Raw genomic sequence first — 22,802 nt, 5'->3', positions numbered from 1 at the left:
AACAGATATACAAACTAGGCTAGTTATTGGTAAAAACAAAAAATAAAAGTCAATAAAACAAAATTTAGACACAAAACTAATTTTAAAAATCAAAATAAACTCTATTTATTTATTTATTATTCAGAGTAGATATTTTTACACCCCCCATGTACTTATTTATAAGACTTCCCTTTTGACCACCACCACCATTTGTGAATGTAATTTATTTGTTTAGAATACACCCTGAGGCAACAAACCAATATTTGTGTATGATGTTGGAATATACCAATATTTTATGATGGATATAATATCAGGGACCCCTAAGCTCCCAAAAAAATGATTTTGTTTCCCCAAAATTTTGTTTTTTGTTTTGATTTTGGTTAATATTTGTTTAGAATAGGCTACATTACGTTTTCCAAGGTCTCGTAGTAAAAGAGTAAAACATGCTTTTGTAAACAAACACCTCATATATAAACGTAATAAACAAAATCTTTACTTTTTTCATGTCAATTTACAATATGTGATTAGTGTCTGTGGTGTAATGCTGCCACCCTCTGTACTGGAGCATCAGGCTGCAAAATAAGCTGTTTCGCCAATAGGAAGTAACTACGGTAGAGCTGAGCTTCGTGTTCAAAACACTGTCAACGGATCAACAACAAAAACAAGCAGAGCGAATTGCTGAACCTTTGTCATTGGTAAGCGTATCAAACAACTAAAGTAAAATATCACACATATATTTCGCATTTTATTTATTGTGCCTGTAGATGCCGAGAGGGGCGATGCATTTTAAATTAAGCCATTGTATATGTAGAACGTACTTTAATTTTTTTCAAACATCCAGCATAGTAAATATCCTCTCATCTGGTCAGCGCACGACATTTGCCTTTTAATATCGTTTAAAAGGCATTTATAAGCAAAAACGCTAAACTACATTTCGGTGCAGCCTAATTTTTTTTTTTTTTTTTTTTTTTTGTGATAGATAGATAGATAAATAGAAAGATAGATAGATATTTCGGTGCAGCCTAATGTTGTTTTTGTGTTAACGTAGATAGATAACGTTAGATAGCTAGATAGATAGATAGATAGATAGATAGATAGATTGTTCACCTCTGTGAATGCCTGATGTTACACATTACTCTATATTTTGCTTATCGTGAAGTCATAGTGAGTTCAAAAGGACATGTTTTGTGCGTTATAAAAAAAAAACTAAAACTCTAAACACTCAAAAACAAAAGCTAGTGTACATTTTAAAGAAGTTTCTATTGCAAAGCTGCAGAATCTGGTCGAACAGCGCTAATCCAAAACAAACGCGTTGTCATGGCAGCCGTGCATTTGAAATTCAACAACATGTCAATGCGCAATGCGCAGCTGTTTGCAATGCATTCAAATAAACGGGTGACTCCTGACCTCAGGCTTATTTTAGAACAAGTCTAGTCAAGTTAACAGCTTTCAAAAATTGTATCTTTTTTTTGTGAAACAACTGTTGTTTGATGAGATATATAGTTATTACATACCAATAACACTAATCGGTTTGATTAAGGTTTTTGATATTCACACTGTTCTATCTGGGATTGTTTTTTTAATATTAGGTCTAGTGATAATGTTAAAGTTACTTATCTTCTTAAATAAATCAACCAAAAACCACCATAACAATATTATTTATTTGGTTGACTTGTGTACCTTACACTATCCAAAATGTTTATGACAATGTTAAAATCCAGAGAAATCAGCAATTTTAACCAGTGTAATTTTGCAGTGTCATTGCATCCCCTGTCAATGATACATGTTACCCTCGAGTAACATGTTTGTACCATGTCAGAGACAACACTATTTTGTCAAGTGGCTAACATAGCATAATCAGATCAAGCTTTATTCGTAGTAACTGTAATAAAGCATTTTCTCCTCCATATAATACATTTTAAAAATTAATTGCATGCCATTTAGCAACACAAGTCATCCAGGTTTTATGAGTGAAGACTCAGAATGTGTCCTCTGCATTTAATCCATCCGAGTTAGTGCACACACATTAGGATAGATATAAGTGAGTAGTGAACACACACACACACTGCAAACCGTGGACACACACACCTTGAGCAGTGGGCAGCCATTTACTGTGGCGCCCGGGGAGCAATTGATATTCTAATATGATGTTCTAATATCGATCTTACTGCAATGTGCAATAAGTGTCTCATACCAGCCGCACAGAGTAATGTTAACATAACTTTAAAAACACATTTTTAGTATGATTGTTTTGATCAAGTAAAACAGCACTGCGTTACCCCACAATTTACTTCATTAGATAAAGTGACCTGTATGAGTAGTAATTCTGCACTTGCGGCTGTTTCATTAGAAATAAAATATTGTGAATTTTAGTGATCAAACATAACTGTAACAAAGTACAGGGAAGAAGAAGGCGAACGTTAAATGTGACGAAAGGAGCGTTAATAAAACTTGAATACATTAGCTCACCCATGAACATGATTACTGGCTGAATCCCATCAGATTGCTTTCCATCGGCTGTGGAGAGGAAGATGACAACTCCCATGATTTCACACTCATTCATCAAGCTATGTCTTTGTTATTGTTTTGAATAAGCGACTTCTAGCGGCAAAACTTACATACTGAGCCTTTAAAATCAAGCCCTATAATCAAACCCTTTTTCTTAGAGCAAAAGTTGGTTTGTTAATCAGGTTGTTAATCAATGATATGTGCTTTAGTTGAAGCCATCTGATTGCATTATTTTTTTTTTTTTTTTTTATATATATAATAATTGTGTTTAAAGTCACCATGAAATCCAAAACAAAAAAAAAACTGACAATTCTTGTTTTCAAATCAAATCCCGCCCTACATTTTTCTCATTCCAGAAGCCATTTGGATATATGTCACAATAGGTCAAGTCACCCTAATTTATATAGCGCTTTTAACAATAATTGTGACCCTGGACCACAAAACCAGTCACAAGTCGCACTGGTATATTTGTGGCATTAGCTAACAATACATTGTATGGGTCAAAATGATTGATTTTTCTTTAATGCCAAAAATCATTAGGATATTAAGTAAAGATCATGTTCCATGAAGAAATTTTGTAAATTTCCTACCGTAAATATACTTGTAAAAATATAATAATAACATTTATTTTTGTGAGTGAATGCAGCAAAATCGCAAACATAAATGGACAAATTTAAAGGCGATTTTCTCAATATCTCGATTTTTTTGCACCCTCAGATTCCAGATTTTCAAATAGTTGTATCTCGGCCAAATATTGTCAAAGCAGCTTTACAGTGATAACAGGAAATTAAAGTAACAGAGATTGTTTTGGCTTTACAGCAGCTCTAGAATAAAGTTATTGTCCAGCTAAAGTTAGTTTTGATTGATTCACTTCCGTTGCAAAGATGATTTGTTATTAACTTAGGGGCCACTTTCACGACACCGTTCTAACAGAAACCCTTTAAAAAAATTTTTTTAAAACAACAATAAAAACTTCAACTGTCGGATATAAGTCTGCTGCGGAACTCGCATCAGTGCGGGCTCGGCAAAAGTGTGCATCAAGGGCGCATATCGACCGCAAAGGCTGCGCTCGCGAGCACCCTTCTGAAACCTAAAATGACAAATGGGACTCCCTAGGGTCTCATGGACTTGATGGACACAAGTCCACAGGAGTCCACAAGACCAAAGTCCACAAGACCAAAAGTGCATTTAAAGTGTGCCATTTGGGACATGGCCAGTCTCTCTGAAACAGCAAGACTTGTGTGTTGCTCCCGGTCAGCAGTGGTGAGAATATACCAGCAGTGGTCTGAGGAGTGACAAACCACAAACCAGCAACAGGGTGTTGGGCGCCTAAGGCTCATCGATGCAAGAGGGCAATGAAGGCTATCCCGTCTGTTCTGAGTTTTTAGAAGGTCTACTGTGGCACAAGTCACACAAAATTTGAATGATGGTTAGTGCCTATGATGACCCCTGTCCACCGTCGAAAGCTCCTACAACGGGCACGCGACCGTCACAACTGGATCTTGGAGCACTGGAAGAAGGTCGCCACTTCCGATGAGTGTCTTTATATATATATATATATATATATATCTCGCGTGGATGGCCATGGATGTGTGCGCCATTTACTTGGGGAAGTGATGGCACCAGGATGCACTGTGGGACAACAACAAGCCAGTGGAGGGAGTGATGCTCTGGGCAATGTTCTGCTGGGAAACTCACGTGGACATAAATTTGACACGTGCCACCTACCTAAACATTTTTGCAGTCCAGGTACTTCCCTTCAGGACAATGGTGTTCCCTGGTGGAAGTGGCCTCTTTCAGCAGGATAATGCACCCTGCCACACTGCACACATTGTTCAGGAATGGTTTGAGAAACATGATGAAGAGTTTAAGGTGTTGGCCTGGCCTCCAAATTCCCCAGATCTCAATCAAATTGAGCATCTGTGGGATGTGCTGGACCAACAAGTTCGATCCACGGCGGCTCCACCTCACAACCTACAGGACTGGAAGGATATGCTGCTAACGTCTTGGTGCCAAATACCATTGGACACCTTCAGTGGTCTGGTAGAGTCCATGCAGAGGCGAGTCAGAGCTGTTTTGGCAGCATGCAGAGGCTCAACATCATAATACTTCATAGGATTCTAGTTATTTTCCTGAACAAATGTGTGAAGTACAGTCTTGTACCTTTGTCTTTTTGTCTGATTTTCAAATACTTTTTTGCTTCAAATAAAGGTTTTTAATGTTTGTGACTCACCTCATCTCTGGTTGCCTTGGTTCGTGGCATATAACGCTTTAATGAAAAAAAAATCCCTGTGGGAAAAATGAATGGAAAAATACTTATGGGACCAACACTGCTGCAAATGTGTACAGGCACCAATGCACTCTACATCGTTTACCCGGTGACCCTACAGAGGATAAGTGGGTTGGAGAATGGATAGAATATACTTCAACAATAATACATTCTCAAGTGAGAGACAGTTGTAGTCCCACCTAACAATCACCAATCACCATTTTGATAGAGTCATTGCAATACTCAGAATGGTGGTTGTAGGAAAGGAGGCTCCACCTTTCATTTTAAATAACCAAATACCTATTTGTTTGTCAGATTTTATTCCTAAATTAAATTGTTTTTGAAACGTTATTTTAACAGTTTTGTGTTTTGCCTTGTTTGAGTAGAGCAACACTTGCATAGCTGGAAATAGCAGCTAGGCGTTACAAATATAGCTGCTTAATGAATATTGTTATTTGTGAATATGGTCATGGCTAAGGAGCATGGGTAGACACAAGTAGACACAAGTCTCCTTCCCTTTACCTCTGTACTGATAAAACATCAAAATAGTTGCGGTTCACATGGCTACTTGGAAGTGATAAATAATTCTGCGAATGAGTGGGCCGTTGAGGGATAAGCGTTAAGGGTTTTCTGTTAGAACGGTGTCGTGCCCCTAAGTTAATAACTAATGATCTTTGCAACGGAAGTGAATAGATCAAAACTAACTTTAGCTGGACAATAACCTTATTCTAGAGCTGCTGCAATGCCAAAACAATCTCTGTTACTTTAATTTCCTATTATCACTGTAAAGCTGCTTTGAAACAGTCCATATTGTTAAAAGCGCTGTATAAATGAAGGTGACTTGACTATTCAACAAAAAAAGTGATCCACTGGGAGTTATAATATATAATAGTCCGTTTGATATGGTGATCAGGTATTTCACATTATAGCTGTTTAAGTCACCATGAAATCAAAAGGTTTGTTCGACTTGAAATGCTTTTAAACCATTCAAGCGCGACAAGACAAAAGAGAATGTCCTGTCTGTGTGACATACACACAAGATGAACAGAAAGACACGCGCCAGAATCGAGTTCTCTTTCATGCTTGAACGAACAATAACACGCAGAATTATGACAAAATGCCCGTTTTGTTGAGCAGTCTTAAATGAGTTAATTAATGTCTTAAATTAAATTAAAGATTTGTGAGAAAATGAGAGAAGCGAGACAGCGCGGCAGATCTTAAAGTCACAGCAGCCTAATAAACCAGTTGCTGTGATGTCTGTCATTATGTTAATCAAAGAACAAAGGTAACAGAGAAAATTGTAGCTTTATTAAGGATCAATCTATACTTAATTTATTATTCATGCAGTGCTACAGGTAAATTTATTACAATGGGTTTATGAGTTCACTTAAATTAAAAGTTGTTTTTTAAAGCCTAATAAATGTTGAAATTGATATAGCTTTTAATTATACTGTTGTCACGGATATCCAAGGAATAACAACCAGGACATAGCTCAGAACTGAATAGTGAGACAGCGTGCAAACATCACACACAAACAATACCGGACAACTGAAGAGTGCACAAGGAGGAACTTAAATACATGGTGATGATGACAAAAATAACGAACAGCTGTGATGATTAGTGTTTGTGTCCATGGTAACTGGTGAGTGGTGGGAAACTAGAACAAAGGAACACATGTGACTAATGAAAACAAACAGAGTCCAAGATAACTTAACGAACTGAACATAATCATTCAACTGTAATGTTGACAAGACAACTGTAATGCTGAATATCTAACATAATTATTATTTTTTTTTAATCAATTTCATAGAGACATCAGTACCAGTATTATCAGTGAGACTGGCCTTCATTCATTTCAAATATTTCAAATATTCTATCTTTAAGTTGTTTCTACATTAATTTTGGGAGTAATTGTGAAATTAGTACAGTATAAAAATATTAAAAACTCCAATATTTTTAATCGCGATTAATTACAGGAAAAAAGTGAGATTAATTAGTGTGTTTTTTTAATCGACAGCACTATTAGTAATACATTATTAAAAATCAAAAACTGTATCTCCAAATATTATTTAATGGACCTGAGCTAACATGAACTAACAATGAACAGTTGTATTTTTTATTAACTAGCGTTAACAAAGATTAATAAATACTGTAACAAATGTATTGCTTATTATTAGTTAATATTAGTTAATGCATTAACTAGCGTTAACTAATGAGACCTTGTTGTAAAATGTAACCCTTTTTATTATGTCCAAAAACTGAAGTTAAACCGAAAATACAAACTTTATATTGCTTATCAGGCACATAAACAAGTCCAGTCCTTTACTATTAGACTATTAAAAAATAATTTTACTATAAAAAAATTAAATAATACTTTGTCTGGTCTGTTCAGACAAGGTTTTGGAGCAAGATGAATCCTGCTTTGAAGTGAAGTTTGTGAGATGTACTTTGAATGGACTTCACAGGATGTTGTGACAGATATCTGTCTGTACCGGTTTCATTTCTGGGGATTAGATTTAGATCACTCCTCTGCTCGTGGAAAGATACCTACAGACAGAGTAACTCAGCAAGCCAATATTTCAGCAATTAAGATCTCTTTGTTCCTATAGTTTCTTCTGTCAATACAAAAGAAGCTTGCACGTATGTCCAGAGTGCTACATCCGTTTGCACCACTGGAGTTTTCCAATTGTGCTTTTGTATAAAACAGCAGCATATGGGAGTCGGACAAAGCGTTATTGGATCTGATTTCAATGGCAGATCTTTCCATACACGTGCTTGTGTTACCTCTTTTAGACATCATAAAGGGATAGAGGAATGATTGTTCTGTGACCACAAGCTTTCCATGTGACACATGCGCATCATTTCATTTGTCCGTTACTCTTTATTATTTTTGCTATTTTTGAGTCAGGGGCTGTGGGACACCCCCAGCCCTGACCCACAAGGCCGCAGGTTAAGAGGTCCATTCCTGGATGCTGTATGTCCATAGCCATCGAGGGACTAGTATCAAAACCAGACAGGAGGCGAGGCCCACCATCAATGTGCTCCTATTTGACCTCCAGATCAAATGTGAGTCAACCGGGTTCACTCTTTTGGCTTTAACCTTGTAACATTGTTTCCTAATATAGAAATCAATTGCTTTTTAGTGTGGAGTAGTAGTGTTTTAATAATTTGAACATCGATTCAAGTGAAAAAAGGATCAATGATGCTAATTTTTTGTCCGATCAATTAGTTTAAAAAAATACATTCAAATGTGAGTAGCTTTGCATATATATATATATATATATAAATGTATTTTATTTGCATATTTTCACAAAATGTTTTCACTGCTTAGTGCTTTTTTTTTTTTTTTTTACTTTTATCAGCAAAATTACTCATCTGGTTATGTGGTCCAGATCTTAGAAAAGACTCCCCAAAAACATAATGCTCTTTATTAAATAATAACTCATATTTATTAAAAAATACCTTAAAATATATATATTAAAAATTATGTATTGCTTAAGATGTGTACACTCGTGTATTCAATGTATAAGGGATGGTTTTCAAGGTTTTCTTTCCTTGCTTTTTAAACCACATGATATAAGTCATTAAATTGAAACTTTTCTTGTAAATGGTATAAAAAAAAACATATAAAACCAACATGAATACAAAGTGTACAAATACATGAAGTACAAATGGAACTTTGCACATGTGTTTTAAACTAGATTTTTCCTTTTTTTTAATCGTGGACTGACACTGTCATTGACCCAAATGTCAGCTCTTTTAAATTTGTACTTACTGTACTAACCTTTGCCCTAGTTGAAAATTCCAAACAACACTATTCTAATGTTAGCAAATCACGTCTTTCAAGGACATGCTTGTCCACTCATCCACAAAACTGAGAAAAACATGTTTGTTTTACTGGAACTGATGCTACAATCAAATGAATGATACACATACATGCTACTCTATGTTTGCTCAGCTGAAGGTGTGAGAGTGGGAGGAGAGGTGAGATGGAGACAGAGGAGACGGAAGGACGCACTTTAGTGCAGGTGATCAGTGAGAAGTACAGCCCAGAAAACTTCCCATACTGCCGTGGGCCAGGAGCTGGAGTGGTGATCCGGTCGAGTCCCCAGGGTTCACCTGTCAAAGGTCAGTTTTATTTTTGGCTTTAGGTGAAATGCTGAGCCTCCTAGTTAAAGAGGGTGTGTTAGATATGATCTGGATCCTGATACACTTGTTGTTGCCATTTAACACTGTTTTGCTAAGTTGGTGGAACTGTTGAAGGGCACATGTTGTTATCATTATGGTAATGTATTCTATTGCCAAAAACTAAAGGTTATTCCAAAGATATGAAGTTAATCCTGTAAATAAATAATAAATATAAAATGTTTGTATCTTCAAATTTTAATGAGTTTTAATCATTTAATTACATTAAACTGGTATTTAAAATGGCACTTATATCTCTCTGTGTGTGTGTGTGTGCGTGCGTGCGTGCGTGCGTGCGTGCGTGTGTGTGTGTGTGTGTGTGTGTGCGTGCGTGCGTGCCTGCCTGCGTGCCTGCGTGTGTGTGTGTGTATTAGATCGTCTAAATCTGCCCAGCATCCTAGTTCTGGATGGTTGTGGAATTACAGAGGCCGGAGATGAAGAGGAGGTGGCCACTTTCTGTGCTCACGTGGTTGAGCTAGACCTCTCTCACAACCATTTTAAAGACTGGGGAGAGGTGAGAAAAAGGTGTTTGTGTCACAAGTTTTGTCTCTGGTGTATTTACATTTGTGTATATAGCACAAAGAATGTTCCCATTCGATGTCACAATAAAATATAGGTAACACTTACTGTGAGATTCAATAATATTCAATTAATAAACATTACCTAATGCATAAGGTATCATGAACTAACAATGAACATCAACATGTACATTTTACAAATGTATTAGTTTATGTAGAAATTAACATTGACCAAGATTAATAAATGCTGTAAAAGTTGCATTAAATCATGTTAAAGGTTGTATCAGTGATTTCAGGCCCAAAAAAAAATGATCACATTCATCTAATCTTTCCTAACGATCCGCTAGCTGCCTGCCCCATAAGCATGCCGTCAAAAAACTGCGTCTCTCTGTAGGCAGCCTAGGCTCTGAGATCTGCACACAAAAACAATTGGTTTCACCAACCACTCAAAACCAAAACAAATAGTGTTCCAACCAATCACCGACAGGGGGAGGGTGTTGTGAGGTTTTGAGCCAGCTTCTTCTTCAGCTCCGACTTCGCGTACAGCCATACACGAGCACAAAACCTCACAAAGATTAGATGAATGTGATCTTTTTTTTTTGGGCCTGAAATCACTGATACAACCTTTAACATATAGAACCTTATTCTAAAGTATTACCTGATTTCACTAGTCTGATGTTGGTGGATAGTAAAATAAGTTTTAAGGTACGGTCACATTTACCATTGAAAATAAACATTAAACCAATAAAATCTAGTAATTTCAATAGGAATCCGCACATTCAGGAATTTTGAATAAGATTTTTTCAACATTTCCCCTCACAGATTTAGCATCAGGTTCAGGTTTTGTTTAGACAAATTCACCACGTTGACCAACAGAATACTGCTTGCTTTGAAAGTGACTTCTGTCTGAGCAGTGCTGTGTGTATCACTACATTACTGATAGTGCACCTTTTTTGCTGGCCATATTTGGCTAATGTTACCGCACCTTTACTTTGACAAGTGTATTTTATGCACAGGTGAGACTGTAACATTCAACAGTATGTCTGCTACCTGACACAAGCTCGACAAGACAAACTGGTTGGGTTCGGTCAGTTATTCATTCTTTTCTCTCTTTTCCTTTCCTCTATGTAGATAAGCAAGATCCTGTCTAACATCCCTAATCTAGACTTTCTCAATCTGAGTATGAATCCATTGAGAGGGTCGAGTCTGGAGCCTGGAACTGCTGAAGCATTCTCAGGCCTCCGCCGCCTTGTGCTCAATAACACGTATGTCACCTGGGACATGGTGCACACGCTTACACGAGAGACTCCAGAGTAAGTGTGTGTGTTGTAACATTTCAGTAGCTTGCATGTGCTGCTGCCCCCTGCAAACTATCAATAGCTTTTTCTTACATGTCTGTGTTTTAAGTGTTTTTTAAGTTTTTTTTTTTTCCAAAGCATTCATTGTTAGGACAAACATGTTGTACCACCCTAAACTCACACCAGTGATGGTTTAGCTTGTTAGCAAGGCCTTGTAAGCCACTGCTGGTAGATTACTTAATATCTACATAATTCTTAGGACCATAATAAATTGCAATTGACAGACATTTTAAAGTAGCCATATATAATTATATTTTTTCCAAGCAACATATAGTAGACGTTTTGCCAGTACCTGATGTTTTGGAGTGCTGTTAAAAGCATGAACTTGATTTTAATCAAAATGTTTTTAAATACTATACCAAGTAGTTAAGCAGTTTTGTTAAAATATTTTTCCCAAGAAATATAAGATTATTTTTGTGTTTAAATGCACTTTTTTTTTTTTCTTTTTCTTTTTTAAGAAACTGCACAGAGATTATTTTTAGCATTGTGCGGCTGCCGTATCGTACTAGTTGCAGGAAGTATACACCCATCATTTTGTCATGCACTAAATCTTGTGTGTTTTTCTTGTGGTTGTATGTATCTAGGCTGGAGGAGTTGTTTCTGTGTCTGAACGAGTATGAGAGCGTGAGTGTGTCATCTATATCGTACCCATCCCTGCGCCTGCTGCATATCACAGATAACCAGCTGCAGGAATGGGTGGAGGTGCGTAAGCTGGGCCTCATATATCCGGGCCTGGTGTCTCTTATCCTGGCAAACAACTCTCTCTCGTCTATCCACGAGCCTGCGGACTCCCTACATAGACTCTTCCCCAACCTGCGCAGCATAAACCTACACAACTCAGGTGCATAAACACCATCTCTGTAGACAGAAAATCAGAAAGGGAGGGACAATCATTTTCCTTATTTAAGGAATTAAATAAATATAGGATGTAAAAGAATGTATGGGAAGAAAATAAAAGAAAGAATACCAGTAAAAGTAAAATTAATGATGACATTAATAATAAATAAATAAAAACGTACAGCCAAAAAATAGGGGTTCACATGAATTGTGCACTGTATTCCAAGTCTTCTGAAATAATGCTATTTATTTCAGAAGGAACGACATGTGGGTGAATGCTATTTATCTGTATGAGGAACAGACTTAAAAAGTTGTAATTTAATGAAAATCTTTCCCTCCACTGCAGCTTCACTGCAGGTCATCAGCTTTCTGTGTAAATATTTTTAAGTACCTCTCCTAAATAATCATGTAGTATATCTCAACGCTGAACTTACTTAAGCTGGTCAATGACTTTCTTCTAGAGCTGCTGTATAGCCAAAACAAACGTTGTTGCTTTAATTTCCTATTATCACTGTAAAGCTGCTTTGAAACAATCTGTATTGTAAAAAGCGCTATATAAATAAAGGTGACTTGACTTGACTATTAAAGGGTTAGTTCACCCAAAACTGAAAATTCCGTCATCAATTACTCATGTCCCTAATGTCATTCCAAACTATAAGATATTTGTTCATCTTCAAAACACAAATGATATTTTTAATGAAACATGAGATTTCTGTCCCTTTCCGTCAATTGAAAGTCCATTCTACTAAAACTATGATACTTCAAAAACTTCATAAAAACAATGCACACATTATCCATATAAATCGAACACGATCATTCTATAGGATGACCAGATTTAATTTATTAGATTAATTCCAGCATAATTTATCACAGCACATCTAATATGATAAAGGGAAGCTCAAAATGTGCTTGCTTGATGCGATTTGAACTATCAAAGTTGTGTGGAGTGTCAATGGAGGGGCAGAAATTAATTTGTTTTTCGAGGATGAACAAAAGTCTTATCTGTTTGGAACGACATGTGGGTGAGTAATTGAATTGAATTGAATTGAAAAATTGGTGAACTAACCCTATAGATTATTAGCTAATATGTGGTTTTTGTGTTATTTTAGGTCTAACTCGCTGGGAGGACATCGAGAAACTGAATTTCTTACCAAAGCTTCAAGAGGTCAGAGTGATGGGTATTCCTTTACTGCAGCCCTACACCGATCAGGAAAGACGTTGTCTTATGGTAGCACAGTGAGTAAACGTACACAAAAGTAGCACTTTTGCAATTGTTAATAATTGTTAGATATGATTACAAAAATCAGTGAGGGCACCAATAAGGAATTATAAATGTCCTTGCATTCATGCACTCCCTCACATACACAAACAAACTTGTCCTTCTGCTGTTTTGTAAGGTTGCCTAATGTGACTGTACTGAACGGCAGTGTTGTCACTGATGGAGAAAGAGAAGATGCAGAACGCTTTTTCATCCGCTACCACCAGGACTGCCCTGAGGATGAGCTACCACAGAGGTAACCCCACACACACCCTTTACACCACCACACTCAATAAACTTGAACTCTTTCAAGCTCTTTCTCTTTAAAGAACTATATACAGTAGATCCTAGAAAATGACTGGTACCTGTGTCATGGAAATATATATAATTTAACCAGTCTATAAAACAAACCTAAATAAATAGCTTATTTTTATTCCTTCATAACTGCAAACCCAAGTCTTATCTGTGACTCATGTTATCCATTTTCCCACAGTGTAATATGTTGATGGGGAAAATTAATTTTTTGTTCCCGATCACATCTGACTAGCCCTATGGTTACTTTCTGCAGTTGTAGTCATTCCCAAATCAGTATCTTTTAATTTTTGAATATCCACAAAATAGGTCTATATAGAAACAGAGGGTCCTACAGAAATGGACAATTTTACAAGATTGTAAAGTCCCGTTGAAACAGAAGTAGCTTAACTTTTGTGTCGTAAAGTACATCCTAGTAAAACAGATTATCGAGAAAAAAATGTAATGTTGGGTGAAGGCAGATCAGCTGAATGCTGATTAAATTCTATTAAATTCTAAATAATGGACTGAATAAGTGTTTTTCCGTAATTTTGGTTCTCTTACAAGTCGTTCCTCAAACACTGAAGGTTAGTTTAGTCCTTTTTATTTGTCAGTATTGCTTATTCAATTGAAAGTGGTAAAAGTAGTTAAAGTGGCTTTAGTTTACAAAAACTTTTTCTTTTCTTTTTTTTCTTTTTTTGCTTCAATGTAATAAAATCTTAACAATGGGAGATAGCAGCCACCTCTTTCCGGCTTAGCAAAAATAGCCCCTCTCTCTCTCTCTCTCTCTTTCTGGCCATGTCTTAAGTATCATGGTGGCCATCCACTATTTTCAAACCTGTTTTCCTGCCACTTCTTTTTCTTTAGTTTGGTGCCTCCAGTTATCCAGGTGACATTTAACTCTCCCATCCCTTATGTCTTACTGCCTCCCCCCTTTCCTCATTGATTCTGTTTTTTAAGGGGGACTTTCAGGGAACATTTTGGTGGGCCTTTCGAGGGATATTTTGGAGGGTCTTTGCAGGTCAAAGACATGGAAAATGGATCACCCACGTTCTTTTGCACACCCCATTCCACTTAACCTGAGAGAGTGTACGGAGGACTTTTTCAGTGACTACGGCAAGCCCCAGCTTCCAGCAGGGGATTCTAACCTTTGGGACACAATGTGTCCACTCTCTCCCTCCTCAAAGACGCCTTTGTACTGGAATACTCCAATCAGAAAATCGATACACAAGGTGGCAGCTTTATTCGTTCTTCCCCTCCTTACATCCCCCTTTCTCCCTCCCTGTTCTTCTCTCCTGCCCCTTTTCATTTGCTTTAGAGGGGATTGAATTAGCTGGAGGATTTTTTCGAAAGGGGATGGAATGACGTCCCTGACTCAGTCTCTCCTATTTTTCCGTTGAGCGATGGAGACGCTGTTTCCTTTGTTCTGGAAGGGCTCTGAGACCTAGTGTCTAAACAGTTATGACACAGAACTTCCCGCTCTAGCTTAGCGATGTCACAATGAATTTTTGACTGTGCGATTATTGTCTGATAAAAGATCACGATTTCTACAATTATTGCAAATTTACCTTTTATACAACAATAAAAACACCCACAAAAATATCACAATTTTATTTCAGCATTTGTTAGAATATGCAGTTAAGATCTACATTGCTACTTCGAACTGAAAACAAGTTGAAAACAAATACTTGTATTATAATTGTTTTTTTTTTCTTCTGTTGAACACAAAAGAAGATATTTTAAAAAATGTTGGTAACCAGACAGTTGACGGTAGTCATTGACTTCCATAGTATTTTTTTTTCCTACTATGGAAGTCAATGGCTACCATCAACTGTTTGATTACCAACATTCTTTAAAATGTCTTCTTTTGTGTTCAACAGAAGAAAGAAACTCATACAGGATTTGAACAACTTGAGGGTGAGTAAGTGATGAAAACATTTTTGGGTGAACTATCCCTTTAAGTAAAAATAGAATGAATAAATAATAGAATATGTATATTTATTAAAAAGCTCCTCTTAAGTGTTAATTTCCCTTGGGAAGTAACATGTTTACGGACACTGTGTGGCTTGGCTTCCCTGAGGTGAAAAGCGTTGCATCTTTCACATACCGTCTGATGTTTATTTCAAGCTATAACTAGTAGTAAAGCAGGAGAGATGATCGGTTCACATTCGCTCCGTTTTGCCATCAAAACGGATGAGCATCAAAATAGCTTTGTTATTTGAATTTTGTGATAAAAAATACAGAATTTGAAAGCTGAGACCTTGTTTTTATCAAAATAACAAAGCTTATTGCGATTAGTGGACAGGAGGCGTGCTACAAATAAGGTAAATAATATTTTCAATGTTTGTAAAATTATTACCTTTATCTGGGCGTGAATCTCTGAAAGGTGGTGATCCTTTAGTTGCTGTAACAGATTAGATGGGTTTGTCGCATTTGCTGAAACATTTTTTTCATCTGCATGTTTTGCATATTGTATACCCGTCTTCAACCACTCCTGAATAATTTTAGATTGTCAAAATGCTCCCAAACAGTTTATTTAATTTGCTTCTTTGGTGGATACAATTTAGGGAGATAGAGTTATTTCACCATGTTTTCATTTTGAGAATTTCACATGTGCTGAAAGCTCATGCTATGCACGTGCCCCACCTTACCTAAACAATCACATATAGTGAACTCAGCTAATAGTCTCACAGAGCATCCAGGCAGAGGACACGGCACACGCAAGTAGTTGATTCCAGTTTGAAAACCCATTTTCTTTTTTTTTTTTTTCTTTTTTTTTTTTTATTGGAGAAATAATGTGCAGATATTCTTAGCAAATTTACATCTGAAGATCCTCCGTCTTTTCCTTATGCATACAAAATCAATATATTTATATTATACATACATTTGTACACACACATATATATTCACTAACATGCCTATACATGAACGTGCCTGTACATGCCAACTACACACAAACGTATGCATATATTCCAACATACAGAAGCTCTTAACAAAATTTCTAGAACAACCCACCCACCCCTCTTCCCTATCCGTCTGAAACGCACCGCATGGAAAGGAGAACTTAAACAAACAAACAAAAGATAAACAGCTACCAACATTGGAGTGGTCTTTGATCCAACTCAAATTGAGTCATCATCTCTTTCCTCCAAGTCTCCTCCACCTAAATACCTTAAGAAGGGTTCCCAAATTTTAGCAAACTGTTGCCTTTTATTCCTTAGATGGAGCCGTATACGTTCCAGATGCAGAGTATTTGTAAGTTCGTCAAGCCAAAGCTGGAAAGAAGGCGGCAATTTGCTTTTCCAGAAAGTTAAAATAAGCTTTTTCGCTGTTAAAAGCCCGTAGGAAAGAAATTGTTGTTGAGACCTGGACAAACAGAGCTCATGTCTTGAAACCCCAAACACAATTAAAAACTCATCTGGTTCAATATATTGATTCGTGATTTCAGAGATGACATTGAAAATCTTGCACCAAAAGTTTTGAAGACTGGGACATAATGCATAACTGTGAAGCAGGGTCGCATCCGCCGTCCTGCATCTGTCACATTTTGGAGAGACCCCTGGAAATATTCTGGATAGTTTTGTTTTAGAATAGTGTAGTCTGTGCAAGATTTTGAACTGGATGAGACAATGTCTGGAGTTTATAGAGCATCTGTTAATCTCTTCCAGGCTATCTGACCATAACTCATCAGAAATCTCTGACCCTAATTCTTCCTCCCATAAACTCTTGATAGAAGATGTAGCGGGCAATTGGGAGGCCTGGAGGGTGTTATAAATGCAGGAAATCATTTTCCCTTTGAAAACCCATTTTCATAGGGTTCATACAAGGTGCTTAAAGTGCTTGAAGTACTTGAATTAGATTTTTTTTTTTAAGTCCTGGAATACCCTTGAAAACAGACATATTTATGAAAAGGTACTTGAAAAGTGCTTGAATTATTGAAAGACAATATATATTCAATATATGTTAGATTTCTCATGGCTATGAACATGATATTGCTCATATATTTGATGCAGCTTTTTATTCTTCAGGTCAGTCATATATTCATGGAATAAAATCAGTTTGAATGAGGAAAGTGATATCTTTGTCATACTATCCTTTCAATGGTTAAGGGGATTTCCCATGACTGGGACAGCGCTGGTCAATGGAATGATCTTGTTGAAGGGAAGCGTCAGATTCAGCTTCACCCAGGATCCGCTTTGCTTGTCAGTTGCCCCTTATAAAGTGTTGTTCAAAGTTGAAGTAATTCCCTCTCTTACATCCTTGCTTCCTTCCAGAATGAATCAGCAGTTTTCTAATAAATGGTCTACTAATTCACTCTTAAAGTCAGTCCCTTGCCCCCACCTATTGGTGTAACTTGCACTGAAGTTGTTGATAAATCCCCATCATCAACACAAAGTACGGCAACAACATTTTAATATAACATATTATTTATTGAACAATAATAGCCATTATAAACTTTGTATTTAATATATATTATTAAACAAGTTGTAAGCTGAATTGTGAATACCTTATATCTGTAATTTGAGTTATAAAAAAAACAACTCCTTAAAAAAGTAAAATATTTTTTGTGCAAACAAGTCATTAGATTGCAACATAATTACTTTTAATTAGTTACAATGAAATGCTTTACATTTAACAAATGAAATCCTTTGTTTTCTTCTGTTATTACATCATTAATAAGAATCGTATAAGAAGTTTATGCCTTCTTTCTATTTGCTTTTCTATGCACTGAAAGTTCAAGGGCTTTGGATTCCCATTCTTAAAGTTGCCACAGTCATTCCATAATTTGCATGTACTGCACTTTATTTGTACCATTTTGTTTTATTAGTATATTTTTATTTATCTATTTACCTTAAAGATATTGTTTGATAAGTGATTTATTTGATTGTAGTCATTGAAAACAAAAAACTTACGGTTTAAAATAGTGACCACCGAAGCTCCGTCGGCTGTGGAGCGTGGTCAACCGCAGATCGCACCATCAGCCAGCACAATTGCGTCCACTGGACCCATCCGAGGGTGGAGAGGACTGGTGTCCAAGCTGGCTGATCTGCCACTGACATCTGCCCGAGCAGCCGATATCCCGAGATTTTCACTGGTCTCAGCGCTCTCAATTCCCCAGGCCCCCATGCCAGAATGTCGTTCCGCCGAAACCACCGATCCAGAGACTGTTCAGGTCACGTCTGCCGATCCAGAGACTGTTCACGTCACGTCTGCCGATCCAGAGACTGTTCAGGTCACGTCTGCCGATCCAGAGACTGTTCAGGTCCCGTCTGCCGATCCAGAGGCCATGCCAGCAGCCATATCACCCTGTAGCCCAAGACTGGTTGCCCACTGAAGCTAAGCAGGGCTCAGCCTGGTTAGTACCTGGATGGGAGACCTCCTGAGAAAAACCAGGTTGCTGCTGGTAGAGGTGTTAGTGAGGCCAGCAAGGGGTCTGTGTGGGTTCTAACGCCCCAGTGTAGTGACAGGGACACTATACTGTCAAAAGAGCACCGTCCTTTGGATGAGACGTTAAAACCAAGGTCCTTACTCTCTGTGGTCATTAAAAATCCCAGGATGTCCTTCGAAAAAGAGTAGGGGTGTAACCCCGGCATCCTGGCCAAATTTGCCCCTTGGCCCCTGTCCATCATGGCCTCCTAATCATCCCCATATACTGATTGACTTCATCACTGTCTCCTCTCCACCAGTAAGCTGGTGTGTGGTGGGCGTTCTGGCGCAATATGGCTGCCGTCGCATCATCCAAGTGGATGCTGCACATTGGTGGTGGTTGAGGAGATTCCCCCATCTATGTAAAGCGCTTTGAGGTCTCAGAAAAAGAGCTATATAAATGTAACGAATTATTATTATTATTATTATTTATTATTATTATTATAATTAGAGACTGTTCACGTCACGACTGCCGATCCAGAGACTGTTCACGTGACGTCTGCCGATCCAGAGACTGTTCACGTCACGTCTGCCGATCCAGAGACTGTTCACGTCACGTCTGCCGATCGGCAGACTGTTCACGTCACGTCTGCCGATCCAGAGACTGTTCACGTAACGTCTGCCGATCCAGAGACTGTTCACGTCACTTCTGCCGATCCAGAGACTGTTCACGTCACTTCTGCCGATCCAGAGACTGTTCATGTCACGCCTGCCGAGACAGTGTCTCCGGACAAAATGGCCGCTGCCGCCGAACCAGTGTCTCAGGACAAGATGGCCGCCGCCGAACCAGTGTCTCAGGACAAGATGGTCGCCGCAGAGCCAGTGTCTCCAGACAAGATGGCTGCCGCCGGCGCCGAACCAGTGTCTCAGGACAAGATGGTCTCCACCGAGCCAGTGTCTTCGGACAAGATGGCCGCCGCCGAGCCAGTGTCTCCGGACAAGATGGCTGCCGCCGCCGCCGAGCCAGTGTCTCAGGACAAGATGGTCTCCGCCGAGCCAGTGTCTCAGGACAAGATGGCCGCCGCAGAGCCAGTGTCTCCGGACAAGATGGCCGTCGCCGAGCCAGTGTCTCCGGACAAGATGACCGCCGCCGCCGCCGAACCAGTGTCTCAGGACAAGATGGTCTCCGCCGAGCCAGTGTCTTCGGACAAGATGGCCACCGCCGAGCCTGTGTCTGTGCCTGAGCCGGTGTCCGCCCTCCGCCCTGTGCCTGAGCCAGTGTCTGTTCCTGTGCCTGAGCCTGTGTCTGTTCCTGTGCCTGAGCCGGTGTCTGTTCCTGTGCCTGAGCCGGTGTCTGTTCCTGTGCCTGAGCCGGTGTCTGTTCCTGTTCCTGAGCCGGTATCTGTTCCTGTTCCTGAGCCGGTGTCTGTTCCTGTGTCATGGTCGCCTGCAGGGGCGTCTCCACCCTGGCCGCCTGAAGGGTCATCTCCTCCCTGGCCTCCTGAAGGGTCGTCTCCTCCCTGGCCGCCTGAAGGGTCGTCTCCGCCCTGGCCGCCAGAAGGGTCGTCTCCTCCCTGGCCTCCTGAAGGGTCGTCTCCTCCCTGGCCGCCTGGAGGGTCGTCTCCTCCCTGGCCGCCTGAAGGGTCGTCTCCTCCCTGGCCGCCTGAAGGGTCGTCTCCTCCCTGGCCCCCTGAAGGGTCGTCTCCTCCCTGGCCCCCTGAAGGGTCGTCTCCTCCCTGGCCGCCTGAAGGGTCGTCTCCTCTCTGGCCCCCTGAAGGGTCGTCTCCTCCCTGGCCTCCTGAAGGGTCGTCTCCTCCCTGGCCTCCTGAAGGGTCGTCTCCTCCCTGGCCGCCTGAAGGGTCGTCTCCTCCCTGGCCGCCTGAAGGGTCGTCTCCTCCCTGGCCTCCTGAAGGGTCGTCTCCTCTCTGGCCTCCTGAAGGGTCGTCTCCTCCCTGGCCGCCTGAAGGGTCGTCTCCTCCCTGGCCGCCTGAAGGGTCGTCTCCTCCCTGGCCCCCTGAAGGGTCGTCTCCTCCCTGGCCCCCTGAAGGGTCGTCTCCTCCCTGGCCCCCTGAAGGGTTGTCTCCTCCCTGGCCGCCTGAAGTGTCGTCTCCTCCGCCCTGGTCGCCTGCACTGCCTGCTCCGCCCTGGTCGCCTGCTCCGCCCTGGTCGCCTGCACTGCCTGCTCCGCCCTGGTCGCCTGCACTGCCTGCTCCGCCCTGGTCGCCTGCACTGCCTGCTCCGCCCTGGTCGCCTGCACTGCCTGCTCCGCTCTGGCCTCCCGTCTTGCCGCAGTCTCCAGGTCCTCTTCCATTCCACGGACCTAGCCCTCCATCCCTCCCCCGTTCCACCTCTGCTCCACCACCCTCCTTGACCTTTATTTATTTTTGTGTGTGGAGCGTCTGGAATCCGCTCCTTAAATGGGGGGCTCTGTCATGATTCCTGTCTTGTGTTCCCCTTGTCTTGTGTGGACTTGTTATTTCCTGTTCTGTGCCATGTTTTGTAGTCCTTTGTAGTTTTCTAGTTTATTAGTCTTCCCAGGTGTTTCTAATTAGCCACACCCCCTTGTTATCTTGTTTAGCTTGTTGGTCCCTGTGTATTTATAGCCCTTGTGTTTCACTTGTTACTTTGTCAGTTGTTGTACGTGTAATGGTTGTATCTCTCTGTGATTCCCAAGGTTTTGTTCTTTGAGTTCTGTGTTCTCTGTTTTGTGTTACTTTATTAAATCACCCTGCGTTTAGATCCTCGTCTTCGTCTGTCTTCCTCCGCAACATTACAGAAATACAGTGCTATGCATAAGTTTAGACACCCATGCTAAAGCCTTCACCATACCTAGAGATTGGCATGGTTTTATTTCAGTAATCCTAATAGCTAGTTTGATTTGCATTGAGAGATGATCTTATGGAAAGTACCCCATGCCCATCTCTAGGTATGGTGAAGGCTATGTGATGATGTGGGGCTATTTTAATTCCAAAGGCCAAGGGAACTTTATCAGGATGCATAGTATCCTAAAAAAAAAAGAAAAAAAAAAATACTTAAAAATAAAAATCTGCCTGCCTCTATGGGAATTTAACATAGGGGTGTCCAAACTTATGCACCCTGTATTTTAAGGAAGAACATTTATTTATTTACGATACATTATTCATTCACAAAGAAAATTGGTGTCCTTAAAGGTTGGATTTTTCCTAATTTTTTAAATTAAGGCATTAAGTTCAGTTTCCAAAAGATGATTTTTTATTCCTCTTTTTAGTCAACTTTAGTATGGGTGTCTAAACTTATGCATAGCACTGTAAGTGGTATGACTTTACCATATCTCTTAAATGTCCGTCTGCTCTGCAACTGCTCTCTCCCCGAAAGCTTTGCGTTTAAAGACTCAGATCAACTCAGATCAATATTTTGTGTCTAATTATTTACTTGTGTGGCAAGTAGCCCTGTAATAAGCGGGATAATGTACATCCAGCCAGTTGTTATCTCAGAATAATCAGGGTGATGAGAACCCTGTACATTATGAGTGCATTATCCCTTACTTAATCAAGAAGTCCCATGAGATTAAATCTCTTTTTCGAGAGAGACCTGGCCAAGAAGGCACACCATTAGATAACACAATTAAGATTAAACGCAAAAAAATTACAAAAATAAAATTCATAGAATAAAGAATAAAGTCTTAACAAAAATAAAAAAAATAAACTGCCTTAATATAAGCATAAGAGCACAAATAAATACATTAGGGGTGTAACGATACCCTCATGTCACGATTCGAAAACATTTCGCAATACTTAACTCACGGTACGATATTATTGTGATACTCCAAGACATATGGTAAAAGGTTAACAAAAAATTACTGTTGATTAAAATGCTAAATTGGGTCTTATATTGGGGGTGGAAATTAATAGGCATGGACTTGGTGCTGGTAACTCAATGCACAGGACAGTGGTGACACCAGAATAAAAATGTTCATAATTCTGAAGCTTAAATTATAGAATTAATTTAGACAAATATGATTGCACTCTGTCACTGACTAGATATATTTAAAATAATGTAGGCCAAATTTGTGGCCACAAATATTCCCCCATTGCATTATTATACATTATATCCAACATTATATATAATAGTTTAATGTAGTACTGACACTAAAACTCAGTAAACTTGAATTGTTTCTCACACAGTAATTTTCATTCTGGGTGAAATATACACAATAAAGATTGTCACCATCCACGATACATATTGTTGCATTT

General features: G+C 39.3%; 1 protein-coding gene across 7 annotated transcripts in view; it reads left to right on the top strand.

Moving 5' to 3' along the window:
- Window positions 1-546: 546 nt before the first annotated feature.
- Window positions 547-22,802, top strand: part of tbcelb (tubulin folding cofactor E-like b) — a 33,408-nt gene continuing 11,152 nt past the window's right edge. For 3 of the 7 annotated variants that reach the window (XM_079870569.1, XM_079870568.1, XM_079870565.1), the window contains exons 1-8: window positions 547-674; window positions 7,661-7,822; window positions 8,715-8,884; window positions 9,316-9,455; window positions 10,591-10,772; window positions 11,402-11,658; window positions 12,764-12,890; window positions 13,052-13,168. In XM_079870569.1, coding sequence (XP_079726695.1) covers window positions 8,746-8,884; window positions 9,316-9,455; window positions 10,591-10,772; window positions 11,402-11,658; window positions 12,764-12,890; window positions 13,052-13,168 — 962 coding nt within the window. In that variant the 5' untranslated portion in view covers window positions 547-674; window positions 7,661-7,822; window positions 8,715-8,745. The remainder of the gene's footprint in view (window positions 675-7,660; window positions 7,823-8,714; window positions 8,885-9,315; window positions 9,456-10,590; window positions 10,773-11,401; window positions 11,659-12,763; window positions 12,891-13,051; window positions 13,169-22,802) is intronic. The other 4 variants (XM_079870566.1, XM_079870570.1, XM_079870567.1 and 1 more) reach the window with 4 other exon arrangements.

Source organism: Squalius cephalus (genome assembly GCF_949319135.1).
Source record: "Squalius cephalus genome assembly, chromosome: 5".
In the NCBI taxonomy this organism is placed as follows: Eukaryota; Metazoa; Chordata; class Actinopteri; order Cypriniformes; family Leuciscidae; genus Squalius; species Squalius cephalus.
This window is presented reverse-complemented; position numbering and strand designations above follow the sequence as displayed.